The sequence below is a fragment of the Microcaecilia unicolor genome, chromosome 7 (assembly GCF_901765095.1).
Source record: "Microcaecilia unicolor chromosome 7, aMicUni1.1, whole genome shotgun sequence".
In the NCBI taxonomy this organism is placed as follows: Eukaryota; Metazoa; Chordata; class Amphibia; order Gymnophiona; family Siphonopidae; genus Microcaecilia; species Microcaecilia unicolor.
The window spans coordinates 269,101,558-269,116,752 of NC_044037.1; the positions used below are offsets into that span (position 1 = coordinate 269,101,558).

At 40.5% G+C, this 15,195-nt stretch overlaps 1 protein-coding gene across 2 annotated transcripts in view; it reads right to left on the reverse strand.

The window, feature by feature from the left end:
- Window positions 1-493: 493 nt before the first annotated feature.
- Window positions 494-15,195, reverse strand: part of MGAT5 (alpha-1,6-mannosylglycoprotein 6-beta-N-acetylglucosaminyltransferase) — a 268,355-nt gene continuing 253,653 nt past the window's right edge. For both annotated transcript variants that reach the window (XM_030209337.1, XM_030209338.1), the window contains exons 16-17: window positions 14,399-14,556; window positions 494-3,880 (exon numbers count right to left, since the gene is read on the reverse strand). In XM_030209337.1, coding sequence (XP_030065197.1) covers window positions 3,682-3,880; window positions 14,399-14,556 — 357 coding nt within the window. In that variant the 3' untranslated portion in view covers window positions 494-3,681. The remainder of the gene's footprint in view (window positions 3,881-14,398; window positions 14,557-15,195) is intronic.

Here is a 15,195-nt window from a genome sequence, read left to right on the forward strand (position 1 = left end):
TGCCCTTTAGTAAAAGGGCCCCTAACTGAATAGAAAATTGCTGGGGACATCCCTCAACTGATAATGCACAGATTTTTCAATGACCATTCAAAATCTTACTGCCTATGAAAAAGTGAACTATTATTTTTTTTTGCAATGATCCTAATCATCAGTTTCAAGAGCGAAAACAGGCTTTAGACCTACAGTGAATGTTCCATGGGGCGTTAATATCAGTTATTGTGAAATGACAAAGCGGTTAAAGCTTTCATGTTAGCACCGGAAGGAGCAGATGTTCCATTATATATGTTCAAACAGTGCTCACTTTTCAGATACTCATTAAAAAAGTTGAAGGCACCCATTAAGTTTGAACTTAAGTAACAATCTTGACATTTTTCAGGCAAACACAGAATCATGAAGATAAATTACAAAGAAACAAAATTTACACGCAACATCCATACCAAAGACATGTAAAGGATTCTATATTTATAAATGTGCAAATCAAAACTTGCATATATAAAATAAATGAGGTGTTTATTGGCATTTTTAACAGTGTGTTTTCAACTATCACCTTTCAAAAGGTAATCAGTTTAGTAATTTTCCTTAATAAATTAGGCAAATGTTTTTCTCAAGTTTCATAATTCTAAATTAACAAAGATGGCAGGAAAAAATTTAGAAGCTGCTGATACAATGATTACACAACTTCAAAATAAATTACAAATACATATGTATTATTTACCTCCCCCCTCCCCCATTTAGCTATAAGTTTACAACTTACAGTTTGGTATACTTTTCTTAATTTGTTCAACAAATCTACTTTTCCATGATTTACAAGTCAGTGCAGGGTCACTACCAGACCAAAATCTTACAGAATGCCCATCTTTTGAAGGAAGAAGGCGCAAGCTCGCATGCTAGAAACAACAGTGCAAAAGACATATTACAGGGCGCACAGTGCCACAAACACTTTGGAACCCTTCAAGTAAGGAAACAGTTTATCACCCAATCCATCTCTTTTCTTTACATAAAAAGCATGATCACAATCCATACCATAGGGATTGCCAGCTTCCTCTTGAGTTACATTATTGTATCTTGTATGGTGTGGGTCAAATATATATCACAGCAGTGCAATCAAGACTGAGACTAACCATATTCTCTCTCTCAATATATAAATATTTACACTAATGAATACATTTAAAGACCTCCCCCCCCTCTCAAAAATAAAAATACAACTGGAAACTTCATTCACTAGAAAGCTATGCCCCTAACTCGAGTGTTTTCTTTTTTGTTTGATGGGTTATTTCCCCCAGGAAAAAAATAAAGCAATAAACTATTTTTGCTGAACATAAGCTTTTGAAATAACTATAATTTGAAAATGAGTCTTTCAAAGAACAGGTCAAATAGACAAAATTAGCTTCTTTTGGCTGGTTCCTGCTACCGGATGGAGCCTCCAATTTTCTGCCACTGTATAGCAAAGTCTTATCAAGGGTATGAAGAAGACATTATAAAGAACACAAGAACCCATGTGACATATCAAACACAGTATGACCTGTACATATAGTTTTCGTGGATGGCAGTGCTCGCAAGGCCAGGGTTACAAATTTCCATTTCCTCATGGTGCTAATACTTAGCCATAGCAGATGTACAGGATGCTTTCAAGTAAAATTTCCATACAATGGAAAACAAACAAGCAGGCATGCTCAAGCAAAGTAACCAAAAGCCCAGGAAGCTCCTTAAATAATCAGGTTCAATTCTCATACCCAACTACTGACTATCAAGCCAGCAGGAGTCAGGGTTAATCACAATCTCTAGGCTGGACAGACATATCCATCAAAGAATACTGACATTCATCCACTGAATTCAAGATATACACTTAACAGGGGGTTATGATGGAGAGTCTGTGCACCCACAAGATAAGGATGTAGTATTATGAATATATAAAATGTAACAATGCTATACTAATAGGCATAATTGCAAGCTCTAATCTATTACTTTTTTATCGCTTTGTCTAGAGGCATATATACATATTTTCAAAGCACATTGGGAGGCTAAGTTCCATAGGTTTCTATGGAACTTTGGGAGGCTAAGTGCTTTGAGAACGAGCCCCATAGGCAACAGTTCCATCTTGCAGGGTGTTACATTAAAGGGATAGGACAACACACTGCAGGCGGAGGAATGAAAGTTAACAAAAAGAACATGAGGTACAAACATTCACGAGACAAATGTGCTGATATGCCCTGAAAAGAGTTGCTAAAATCTTGCAAACAAGGAGAATCTGACAAACTGGCAAATGAAAATATGCACATCTCTGATTCAATAAGTTTTGAAAGTAATAAATTGCACCTGTTTAGTAAGCACGCATGCTACACCATATCATTTTCTCCTATTCCAGGCCGAAACAGCGTAATCAGACAAACCAGTTCATGCTTTCTACAATATAAACACAGAATCATCCTTTTCAAATCACTCGCACTTTACCATCTTCAGAGATATTAAACTACAAAAATAACACAGTCTTTATTTCAAGTATACTATACAACTAACTCTAGATAGATACCACACAGGCTTGCCTATACAAGCAAGTCTAGAAAATCCAGATAAGAATGTCTACTTTTTCCACCAGAGTCGTTACTTGTCTACCACCACAAGCTTCCTTGAACATAATTGCTCTAATCTCTTTCTAGTAGCACTACGTATGAAGACAGGTCACACGTACAGTATAGTCATAACAAGGTCTCTAATTCTTGTATAGTTTGCTTTACTATGCCTGTTTTCGGAGTAACTTTAACGACGCATTCGACTAAAATGCTAACAATTATATTGCTCATTAATTTCACTATACATGAGGTTCACATTAATACTTTTCCCCCTGTTTAAATAGAAATCTGCCTGTTAGACGTACGCGTGTGGACAAAGTTCTAAATCACAATGTATCTGTAAACCACAAGAACAAACCTACTTCCGGCAGTATATTTTTCAATGGCCTTTCTTAAAAATATATATATATTTTTTTAAATATTTTTGCCCTAAATGTCACTTTGACTTTTGCACCATGCAACACTACACTACAGTCCTGGAAACATTCATGTTTACTGCACTGTTTCTAGCCCAGGCAGTCAGGCAACGATGCAGAAAGCCTAAATCTTATCCTACGGTATATGGTGATGACAAGGGATGTTGTAACTCGGGGTTACACCACTCTGTCCTATTTTCAAGAAATGCACCACTTTGAATGAAGTTAAATGAGGCAGCAACAAAAACAATCCAGTTCTGTGAATTAACTGTTGCTGTTATTTTCTTCTCCAACATCGCCAACCTGATTTTCTTCAGCTGCGTTCTAGTATGATCCTCGGATTCTTATCTAACGTTGACATTGTTAACAGAATAATTTTATCTTGCTTAAAAAACAAAAATAATTCTGAACTGGGTTTTGGGATGCTATAAATTAGTATTTTCACAATAATTTTGCAACAAATATTTAGTGTTATGTCTTTTATTGTCATAACCTTGTGGAAGAAGGCCTTTCACTTTAGTCTTTTATCTGTTAAAAAAAAAAAAAAAAAAAAAAAGGTGAATCAGCAGGTCCATTGTTGTTTCCTTTCCCTTGTGTTTACTTTCACCTTCAAGAAGACAAACGAAGTGCAAGAAGGTTGACATCCTCTCAAATCACTTGGCATTTTGTCCATTATGATTAAGTGGGGTAAGCTGCTATAGGCAGTCTTTGCAAAGTGCAACTTGTCCTTTCATGTAGTCTCTGCAAGGGCAAACTCGGTGGTGGTTTGAATGGGATCCAGCACAGCTAAACAGCAACAGATCCCCTTGAAAAATGCAGTGTTTTCTTTTTTCGTCAAAAGAGGGAACTACAATGTCATTTGCAGATTCAACAGACTGACATTCCACATTATACCTAGAAAACAAAAGCATTTATTAAAACTACACACTTTCATAGGCCTTTACAGCAATCCAAGTATATTAGTTGTACTACACAATCAGATGATATCAACTGTGAAGTACTCAAGAACCAGCAAAGAATCAAAAACAAAACAAAACAAAAAAATTCCTAAAGAAATATTTTGCATACAGGAAAAAAGTAACTAAAGCATCACCAACTAGAATGATTATTCTAAATATCCTACTTTCTGAAGCTTTAATTATTTATTACTTTCAAAATTTTTTTTAACAAATAGTACATTTGAAACAGAAAAGGTACCTTCGTCAATTTTACAAAAAAAAAAAAAAAAGAAAAGAAAAAATCTCATTCCAAAATTAACTTTATGACTAAGTAAACTCCAGTCCACAACGTCTAATCCAAGATTTACAACTAAGAGGGATTACAATTAAACTCAATAAAGGAAAGATAAGAGCCGATCTATTTGACGGTGTCCTTTTTCATTTAAGAGCTTTACCTCATAGAACTTCTGGCAGCTATGAATTCAGATAATTGAACAGATTCATAAAAAACATATTTAACCGATTGATGACAAATTATGCATTTACAAGGAAATCGTAACATAAAAGTAGCTCCCAGTTGAAGCACCCCTGGTTTTAACAAAAGAAATTGTTTACGCCTCTTTTGGGTGTCTTTACATACATCCGGAAATATACGGACCTTGAGTCCTAGGAAATCTCTCTCTCTACTTTTAAAGAATTTTTTCATAATTAATATATCCTACTTTCTTCTCCTCAGCAACTATGGTATCAGCTTCCTGGGAATAAAAAGTTTGCATCTTGATGGCCACACTGATCTTAGCTTGCTAATATTCACTGTAATAAAAAGCCTGAATACCTCTGCCTCTAGTCCTGATCTGTGTTAGAAAGCCCTAGATGCCAGTAGACACTGATGCCAATGATTTGGCTTGTTTCACCCCCCCCCCCCTTCCCCCATGCCAAGGTGGAGCTCTCTTATTAAACCTATGCTTAAGATGGGTTGATTGGTCTCAAGATTTAGAAGAGGGAGCTGCATCCTTGATCCATATCCAGCAGATTTATTATGCAAAGTATCTTCTAAATGGATCTATTGGTTGCACTCCTTTGTAAATAAGGCATTACAAGATGACTACACCCTTTCATCCTTGGCTCAAACCCAATGTTGAAAATAGCAAATCTTGACACTACAACTAGCTGTAGCTATCATCCTATAAATAAAATTCAATTTTTGGCTGCTCTTAGATTTGAATTAGTCTGAGTGCATTGAGAACTGAGACCAAAGCCAGACACTAACTTCCCTCCTAGGATGATAGTGAGAAAGTAGCTTAATAGAGAGATTGAATTACTTCTTAAAAAGATGCACTAAATCAAAACTTCTCAGTTTGATAGCATAGCTGTAAAGAATTTTTCCAGATTTAAGTACCGAGACCCTAAAGAAGTTAAAAAAGTACTCCCGTATAACAAAGAATTACAAAATAAACGAATGAAAGTGGGAATTTGGTTCCCAGCTAAATTGGTGTTAACTGCAGAGGGTAGTCACAAATTCCTATACACACCAAAGGAAGCTATGGTCTTTATTAAAAAACTGAATCAGAAGGTGACTTTTCCCACCTCCAAGTTAATGGTGGCAAGCGGGCTTGATTTGCTTCCTCACAAAGCTACAGACCAGGAGTCTCCAACCTTTTTCATGTAAAGGGCCGAGAAAAACATGAGAAAACTCCGAGAGCTACCAAAAGATTTCATACTTACACATGAAACCCCCTTCCCCCACGGGGGGTGGGTCTTATTAAGAAATAATGAGAAAGAAGAAATCCTGGTAAAGTGGTTTTAAAATATAAACAGGTTTATTTTTTCTGAGTTTATAACTGTCAGTTTGTTTGCCTTAGTAGAGCTACCCAGGAATGTACTGAACTGTTACATTTTGCAGGAGGAAGGATGGGTCCCCACAGCTCTGCCTGTGTGCAAATGAGGACACAGGTGGATGGCAGCATTTCCACACACGTCAAAGGGATTAATTCACTGAAGGGAGTAAAGCTTGTGAGAGAGCTGAATCAGAAATGAGGGAATTGAAAACCTGCTCCCCATGAGTTTAGGGGAGAGGCATATTAGTAGCACACTGGGAATTCACCGAGAGAGTTCTTGCTGGAATGGGAAATAGCCCTCTAGTGGGGAAATCCTGTAACTAGTAGTTATAAAGTTTTATTAAACAGGGAGAGAGTACCCTTAGACGCTTTCTTGAAGGCAAGAAGAGCAGAAGCCATTGGGGAGCATGGCTCAAGGCACAAGAAGCCTTTGGGAGCGGCTCAGGGCAAAAGAAAATGGCCTGCGGGGGCATGTCGGTGTCTAGGGTCAAGAACAGCAGTTAGCACTCTAGCAGGGAACCCTGGAACTGATGGTTGAAGAGCCCTGTTAAGGGCTGGCAATCTTGAAACCCCGTCAGGGAGAAACCCCAGAGGCTCCTCTTGAAGAGAGGACCAGCGAGGGTGAAGGTATCCAGGTGTGATCGGCAGTAGAGGCCCAGCGATGGAGAAGACGGCTCCCCAGGTGTGGCCAGTCTTCGCAGCCCAATGGAGGACAACTCTTGGGAGAATAACCAGTCTCCAGAGCCCAGGGAGAGCCGCCAGCCTGGAATCCAGCACAGCCACCCCCAGCCCAAGAATTCTCCTGCAGGAGGGGTGAGATCTAAGAGGACTGGGAGAGGGTGGAATTGCAAGGCAAGTAGGGGCCTAGGTCACTCAGTCATCATTTTGTTCCTCCTTTGCTTCCTGCCCTATATCCATCTTTCACATTCAACTTTCAATTATTTTTCCTCCTTTTCAAATCTATCTAGTTTCCATCTCTTCCCCTCCATCCATAGGCACAATCATCTCCCTTCCCCTTCCCTCCAAGGGAACCATCTCCTGCCTTTCCTCTCCCGTTCCCTTCCTCTGATGGGAACCATCTCCTTCCATCTCTCTTCCCCTCTTCTGCATAGACACTATCTCCATGGTCACCGTTTCTTCCCTTCTTTCTCTCCTCCCCTCCATGGACACCATCTCCCTTATTTGTTTTTTTTCCATCCCCTATTTCCGGCATCTGCCCCTCTGAAACCCCTGCATCTCTCTTTTCCCTCTTCCTCTGGGCACCTCTGCTTACCTTTCTTGGCACTCCTACAACCCCGTCCCCTCCTGCTGTCCTCATCCTCTCATTCTCAACTCTGTTTACCTGCCCGCCTCGGCCCTCCAAATTTGTCTTTAGTGCTGTTGTGCTGAAAGGCATGCTGCTTCTCATACCTGCCTGAGGCCTCTCTCTGTAGCTTCTCACTTCCTCTGACAGAACTTCCTGTTTCCAGGCGGTACGCTACAGAGAGATTTCGATGCTGAAAAAGTTGTTGATAGGGTGGAATGGGAGTTTTTGTTTAGAGTTCTGAAAAGAGCAGGTTTGGGAAGGAGTCTTAGAGCTTGGGCAGCTATACCATATTCTTCCCCTAATAGTAGAATTGTAGTTAGCAGGGTTCTGTCAGAGGTATTTGACAGAAGGGAGGCTGTTTCCCTATATAGAGGGGTTAAACAAGACTATCCCAGGACTCCTTTTTTTCCCTAGTTATTGAGCCTTTGGTCTGTCACATTCGACAGGAGGGTCACGGTCAATCTATAAAGGTAAGTGGTGAAAACCACAAAGTCTTAGTATATGTGGATGACACCCTACTCTTTTGTTCAAAATCGCAAAGAATAGTTGGGATATAGGATGAATAAAGTGAAAAGGCTATCTTTTTCACCTTAATTTTTCCAGCCACTTCCTTGGAAAACAATATTGGTTTCCTTTTTCTTCTTGCTTTATTAATTTTCCTTACCCTGTTTCCCCGAAAATAAGACATCCCCTGAAAATAAGACCTAGTAGAGGTTTTGCTGAATTGCTAAATATAAGGCCTCTCCCGAAAGTAAGACCTAGCAAAGTTTTGTTTGGCCCCGATGGGACATGGACACAGAAATCTTAATTTTTTTTGCTGCAACCCAAAGACAAAATAACATTAAAGAAATGCAAGAAACAAGACTGAGGTGGAAAATCTATCGTCCAGCGGACTCCTACCATCCTCCTTCACGCTTTTGTGAAGATCAACTACCGGTAAGTGAGCCCGGAAAGAAAAGAAACATCCCCCTTGCAGAAATAATAAAAGAAAAGAAAATGAGTAATCGAGCCCTTTCGGCGCTGCTCCATCGCCCAAGGGCTAAGTCAGACTAGAAGGATGGAAAGTGTTGCGAATGTACAGGAGGAGCGCATAAAGCGCCACCAACGGGGAACGGAGCTACCGTAGAATTTTTTCTTTTAACGTTTGTAATACGGTAGGGATGATCCTGCGCCCTAAGCCCTCTCACAACCTCCCAAGACCCCCAGCCAGAGCAGCCCGGCCCCATATTCCATTACCTTTCCTAGTGCATACCCCTCCTCCATTCCCAGCCCGGCCAGGGCGGCTCTGCTCCGCTCGAGTCCTGCGGTCACTGTGGGCAGATAGGCGAGCCACGGCCTACTCCTGCAGGATACCGCCCCCCACTTCAATACTGTTCCTGACCGCCACAGTCCCCCTACTACTCCCGAATAAGACATCCCCTGAAAATAAGACCTAGCGCATCTTTGGGAGCAAAAATTAATATAAGGCACTGTCTTATTTTCGGGGAAACACGGTACATAAATGCTGGCTGCTATTACAGTTTCTTTTAGTTTATTCCATTGTTCTACTGTTACTTCTATCTCCTCCCACAGGCACTTTCCCATTTTGTCAAAGTCAGCATTTTTGAAATCCAGAACTTTGAGTTTTGCCAGATCCCTCTCTTAGCTTTTATATCAAACCAAATAGGCCAATGATCACTGGTGCTTAGGTGAGCACTCATCTAGACATTAGCTACATCTCCCCTGGTGTGCTGAATCACCATTTGTCTAGCAATTTTACATAGGAGATATTCCAATCTATATCAAGTCAATTAAAGTCTTCCCCTTTTCATTACATTTGATTGGATCTTTATCCAGTTTTTGCATTTCAGTGAGTGGTCTATTGTTTACACTAATCTGAAAGAAGTGCCCTCGCCTCATTTCAAGAGGATTCACAGTGCATCCTACATGATCCCTGCATTTCGTCTGCTTTAATATTTTTGACAGAGTGCTATTCCTCCCCCCTTTTCTGCCATCTCTAAACAGATTACAATCAAGTTTGGCTATATCTCACTGAACCACATCTCTGTAATGACCACAATGTTCTAGTCCAGGGGTAGGCAACTCCGGTCCTCGAGAGCCGCAGGCAGGTCAGGTTTTCAGGATATCCACAATGAGTATGCAGGAGATAGATTCGCAAGCACTGCCTCCATGGTATGCAAATCTATCTCCTGCATATTCATTGTGGATATCCTGAAAACCTGACCTGCCTGCGGCTCTCGAGGACCGGAGTTGCCTACCCCTGTCCTAGTCCAAGTCTCTACACATTAGGGTTTACAGATCTGGAACTTTATTGCCTAGACTATGAACATTTGTGCATAGAGCCTTCCAGTGATCTTGGAAGGCTTGCTTGCATTTTGTGTACCGATGTTTTCTAAGTTTCTTCTTCTTCTTTGTTGATGAGTAAATTATGAAGATTTCTCTTATTTTTTTCCACTACTGTAATCCCTTCCCTTAGTTTACCTTTCTACACATTGTTTAACATTATTCCCTTAGAACCCTTTTCCCTGTCCCAGAAACATAGTCTACCATTTATGCAACGTTTGGTGCCATTTTTTATAATTGGCTGTGGGATGGAGCCTTTCTTTTTCCTTGCTATGAATAGGTAAAACTTCTGAAAATGCAGTAAACTTTACTAAGGATTTAAGTCTCTCTTCCAAATTCTGAAGGTCTCTTTACAGCAGAATTTCTCAAACCTGTCCTGGTGACCTCGCAACCAGTCAGGTTTTCAGGATATCCATAATATATAACCATACTGTAAGATGAATCTGCATATACTGCGCTTACGATATATGCAGATGTATTTCACACATATTTATCTCATGAAAACCTGACTGGGTGAGGGGTCCACAGGACAGTTTTAGGAAGTTCTGCTATACACTACAGAGGTGCTATTTCTAGCCAGGTCATTTTTTCCCCCAGAATCCTTATTTTCTTCTTCGATTTTATTTACTATCTGGTTTGTGTTCCAGCTAGCTGACGATCCTGAGAGGCTTTTACCTTTTTTTTGGTCTCTTGACCTGTGCTCCTAAATTAATGCCTCTGACTGTAGTCTCCCAGTAGTAGGAGTTTTCTGTTTTTGACATCTCTGGATATAGCCTGAGGGATTTGGGATGCACTGTACCCATTATAAAATTAATCTAAAAACATCATCTGTTTTAATTAACCTGAATAAAAGAAATTCTTACCTTTTTAAGTATTCTGGTGTGCAGACATAAAGAGGTGACCAACAACCTGAGGAGCAAATCTGTACTGTTCCTACTATTACTTTTGGTCCTGAAATTCTCATTATTTTGCTAAGGTGAATGTATTTATTTTATATTATCCAATGCTGACCCCTAGTGGTAGCCTGTTCACATATATATATTTTTATATTATTACTACATTTGTACCCCGTGCTTTCCCACTCATGGCAGGCTCAATGCGGCTTACATGGGGTAATGGAGGGTTAAGTGACTTACCCAGAGTCACAAGGAGCTGCCTGTGCCTGAAGTGGGAATCGAACTCAGTTCCTCAGTTCTCCAGGACCAAAGTCCACCACCCTAACCACTAGGACACTCCTCCACTATTCTATTTTATAAATATAATCTTAAACTGATAAAGAACTCTCATAAGGACTTCCTTCAGTACCTTATGGACAGGGACTGTCATAGCCTCTTTAGATGGAGAAGAATAATCCAGGAGTTCCAGCATGTCAGACCTGGGCTCATTCTCAGTCTCTATAGGGAAAGGAATAGCTGTAGCCATTTCCCGGACAAAAAAGGAAAAAGAAAGACTCTCTGGTGGAGATAGTCTTCTTTCCAGAGCAGAAGAAGGGTCAGAGGGAATCCCAAAAGACTCATTGGAAGAGAATTACCTGGGACCTTCCTCTGATTCCCACGAGCGCTCCTGCTCAGTGTCAGATGCAACCTGAGTCAAAGTACTCTGATACTGGACCTGTCTCGACACCGAGGAGCGATATCGAGAGATCGATGTCCAATCCGACTGCAGCAAAGCTCCCTCCACCGACGTCGAAGAGGAGTTGACCTGGGTGGCAGCCGACGCAGATGCCACAGGCGGCACCGCAGTCAGAGACCTCACCACAGGTGAAGGGCCAGGCACCGCTACAGCAGATGGCACCAAGGGAGCAAGCACCCCCGACATCGAAGCTGATTGGCGCAGTAAGCCTTCCAGAAGTTCTGGAAACAAGGCCCGGATGCGCTTGTCGAGAGCTACCATTGGAGAAGGCTGCGGGGTCGGTGGAACAGGCGGTGTCAGAATCCGTGGAGGCTCGGGAGCAGGTACCGGACTGCTAGGAGAGCGATGCATCCGCACCTCCTGTATCGAGGGGGAGCGATTCTCTCGGCGCCGACGCTTCTCGGGTGCCGAATCTCTCGACGCCCCGGAGCTCCCGGTACTGTGCGTTGAAGGAGAACGATGACGATGCTTCTTAGCCTTCGCTCGACGTCCGTCATCGAGACTCCTCGGTACTGAACAGGAAGACGTGGAATCCTCACGTCTCCTCAGGGCTGGGTCCGACAAAGGTCGGTCCCGGGGGCCTGCATAGCAGAAGGCTTCGGGACACGTGGAGACCCACTCGACGGCTCACTGCTCCCAGCAACCATTACCTTGCTCTTCGACGTCGATGCTCCCGTCGATGTCGACGGTCTGGACTGAGCCCCAAAAATCTTTTCCCGTTGGGTTTCTCGAGATGCTTGGGTCCGTTTCTTCATACGAAGACACAAACTACAAGCAGCTGGGCTATGGTCGGGGCCAAGGCACTGAATACACCAAGCATGGGTATCGGTACCTGAGACTGTCCGGTTGCACCGAGTACAACGTTTGAAGCCGCTGGGTGTCTTCGATGACATGGAAGACAACACAGCCTCAGCAAAATCAAACAATGCAATTGTGCCAAAAAGGAAAGGGCACAAAAAGGGAAGAACGCGACCACGCGGCCCAAAGGCCGGCCGTGTCGAAGAGTAAAGGAAACTTTAAAATGGACAAAAGAATAAGGAAACTACGGGAAACTAGTGTTTTTTTTCTGAAGATTAGTATCGCTGCTGTGTTTTGAGCAGTCTGTAATGATTTTAGCATATTTTCTTTGCAACCTATATATGCTGCATTGTAGTAATCTAGTTGAGGCACTATCAAGGACTAAAAACTACGAGGTGGAAGGATTCTTTTGGAAAGTAGTCTCTAATTCTTCTCAGTTTCCATAGTGTTTGAATCTCTTTGATGTGACTTGTGAAATTTGATTTCCAAGGGATATACGTTAGGCTAGGATTATGCCTAATATTTTTAATTGGGTCTCAATTGGGTATGTTTGGTTGATTGTGAGATTTTGGTATGATGTGGGATTATATAAGCTAGATAGTATCAGGAATTTTGTTTTATCTCTGTTTCAGTTTAAAAGTTGTGGCCTAGCTTTCCAAGACGTCAAGGCCTTGTTTAATCTTGGCTGATATCTCCTTGATGTTGTTGTTGCAGGGTACATAGATGGTGACATCATCAGCATAAATAAAAGTGTTAAGAACCATGTTTTCTTGTTTATTTCTGAGTTGGGCCATCATTACGTTAAATAGTATAGGTGATATTGGGGACCCTTGTGGCACTCCACATTCAGGGAACCAGGGGGCTAAGATTTGGGTTGACATTTTTACTTGATATGATCTAGTTCTTAAGAAGCCTTTGAACTAGGCTGTCACTTCTCTGCTAATTCCTATGTTCTCTAGCAGGGTCATTAGTGTTGCGTGGTCTACTATATCGAAAGCACTAGACATATCAAATTGTAGTAGTAGGATTTTCTGTCCTTGGCTTATCAGACTTCTGAATTTTGTTATCAATGTAGTTATGAGACTGTCTCTGTGCTGTGTTGTGGTCTGAAACCTGACTGAGATTTATGTAGGAGTGAAAATTGAATCAAATATTCCATTAGTTGTGCTACTAATCCTAATTAATGCTGGTCTCTTACTGTAACTCAGGGCTATTTAACAGAAGAACTGCAAACAGCTGCAGAAAATGTATATTAAAACAAAAGTCCTCTTATTTCTGGGAAGAGCATAAGAACATAGAAAAGCCATACTGAGACTGATCATTAGGACTATATAGCGGTAAACTATTGGAGGTTATGCAACTTCTAAGGAAATGGATTTACATGTGCACATACATTTGTATATATGTATACAAATTAATTTGTCTCTTGTTAAGTTTTTGATGTTCACCTTAAATATACATTTTTCAGGGGCAATGAATTCTCTGCTTACAGTTAACTCAGTGTTAACTCCTGTTTCAAATGGAATTGTGAATGCAGCTCATTTAGGTGTTATGATGATAATAGATTCTCACATGGTTAACAGTTTTAAAATAATCTTAATTTCCCCAGTGTATCCAGGAGATGAAGAGCTTTGTATACTAGTGGCAAGATACAGTGGACTACGGATGGATTCTACAGTAGGGATTCAACACTATTTTTTTTTTTTGGGGGGGGGGGAAGGGGGTTATTTTGTGGCATTTTCATATGTAGGTTTTCATGAAAATATATAAAACATGTTTTGTTTTTGTATTATATTCTTGGATACTCTTGTGTTTTTGATTATTTCCCTTCTGTATTCTATTTCAATTCTCACTCTTGTTTTTTCTTTAATTTTCATTCCTTTTTTCCTCTCTCAAGTTTGTAGCGATGTTTTCTTGATGGTATGGATATTGTTTAATAAGGATGTGCATTTTTGTACTGTTTCATAACAGGGACCTAAATGACATAGTGCTCACTACACACCATCACTTATTTGTTACATTTGTACCCCGCGCTTTCCCACTCATGGCAGGCTCAATGCGGCTTACATGGGGCAATGGAGGGTTAAGCACAAGAAAATGGCAAAGTCAATAAAATTGCTCTTTGGGGAGGATCCTTTTTCTAGATATGCTTGGGTACAAAATGTTTTTCTACATCAGTGTTTTCTACATTAATCTTCAATAACTAGTAGCAAATGGTTGATTATTTCTTTTATAAAGAGAGAATTTAAAAAAACCCAAACTTTATAGCATAGAATAAAGAGGTTTGTGTTAACACTTGCACCTACAATTCAATGTCATCTGTGGCAACTTTGAAGACAGACATTGTAAAATGTTAGTAGCTTAGAGTTGCTGATTAACTGCATTGGTCATTTGACGGTAACCTTTGCTACTGGAGATCAATGCTCTTGGACTGTAGGTGTCTGAACACGAGCACCATTCTTGCATATAAATTAGGAAAACCTGAGCAGTTCCCCATATGTTTTACAGTTAATCTTTTCATTTCCTTGCCCCAACCCAATTACTTCTCATTACTTACTTCAGAAGATCCTTGTCCTTGTTCAGGTGCTGGAAGAAAGACGGCTCACAGACAAGCTGGTTTTCTTGACATATTTGTTTACATGATTTTCCAGGTTCAGCCATCTTTACCTGAAGAGCACTTAGTGGGGGCCACATCACTTGACCATGACAAAAATCCTGAAATGAGATAAATAACGATGATGTCTATTCCCTTCTTATAATTTCCAGTTTTAATACAGTTTTTAAGGGGTAAAAAAAAAACTACTTTGAGTACAGAAGCAACTCCATTCACTAAATAGAATGGAAGAATTCTGCAGTTTTGTGCCGAGAAAGATTGCCGAGGTCTGACAGATGTACTGTAAGATGAAAAACCCTGCACATAATCTTTCTATTCTTTTCTATTTCATTTTTGCTTTTTAAAACAAAAAAAGTAGAAGACTGGCCTCTTTCTTGTCACGGGGAAAGTCATATGACGTTGCCCTGGAAAGAAAGTGTTTTGCATCGTTTGATAGCAGATTTACAACCATATTTATTGTTTGTTTTAGATCTCAGCGTACAATGACGAAGCCGTGGTCTTAGGTGAAACGGTGATCTCCGTAGAACGGATAAAGAAGAGTGCTTGAATTCAGTACAAAGCTAAGTCTTTTTTTCTTTTATGCTGAACCGATTCAGGCTATGAGTGGGGCCTGCTTCTTTAAAAACATCGCTATCAGTTAATACATTTTGTTGAGGCTTTTTTAAACAATTTAGCCCAGGCATGACAGAGTTTTTTGCCCAGTGATAGAAACGCTGTGTGAGTTATAATTTGAATAATAT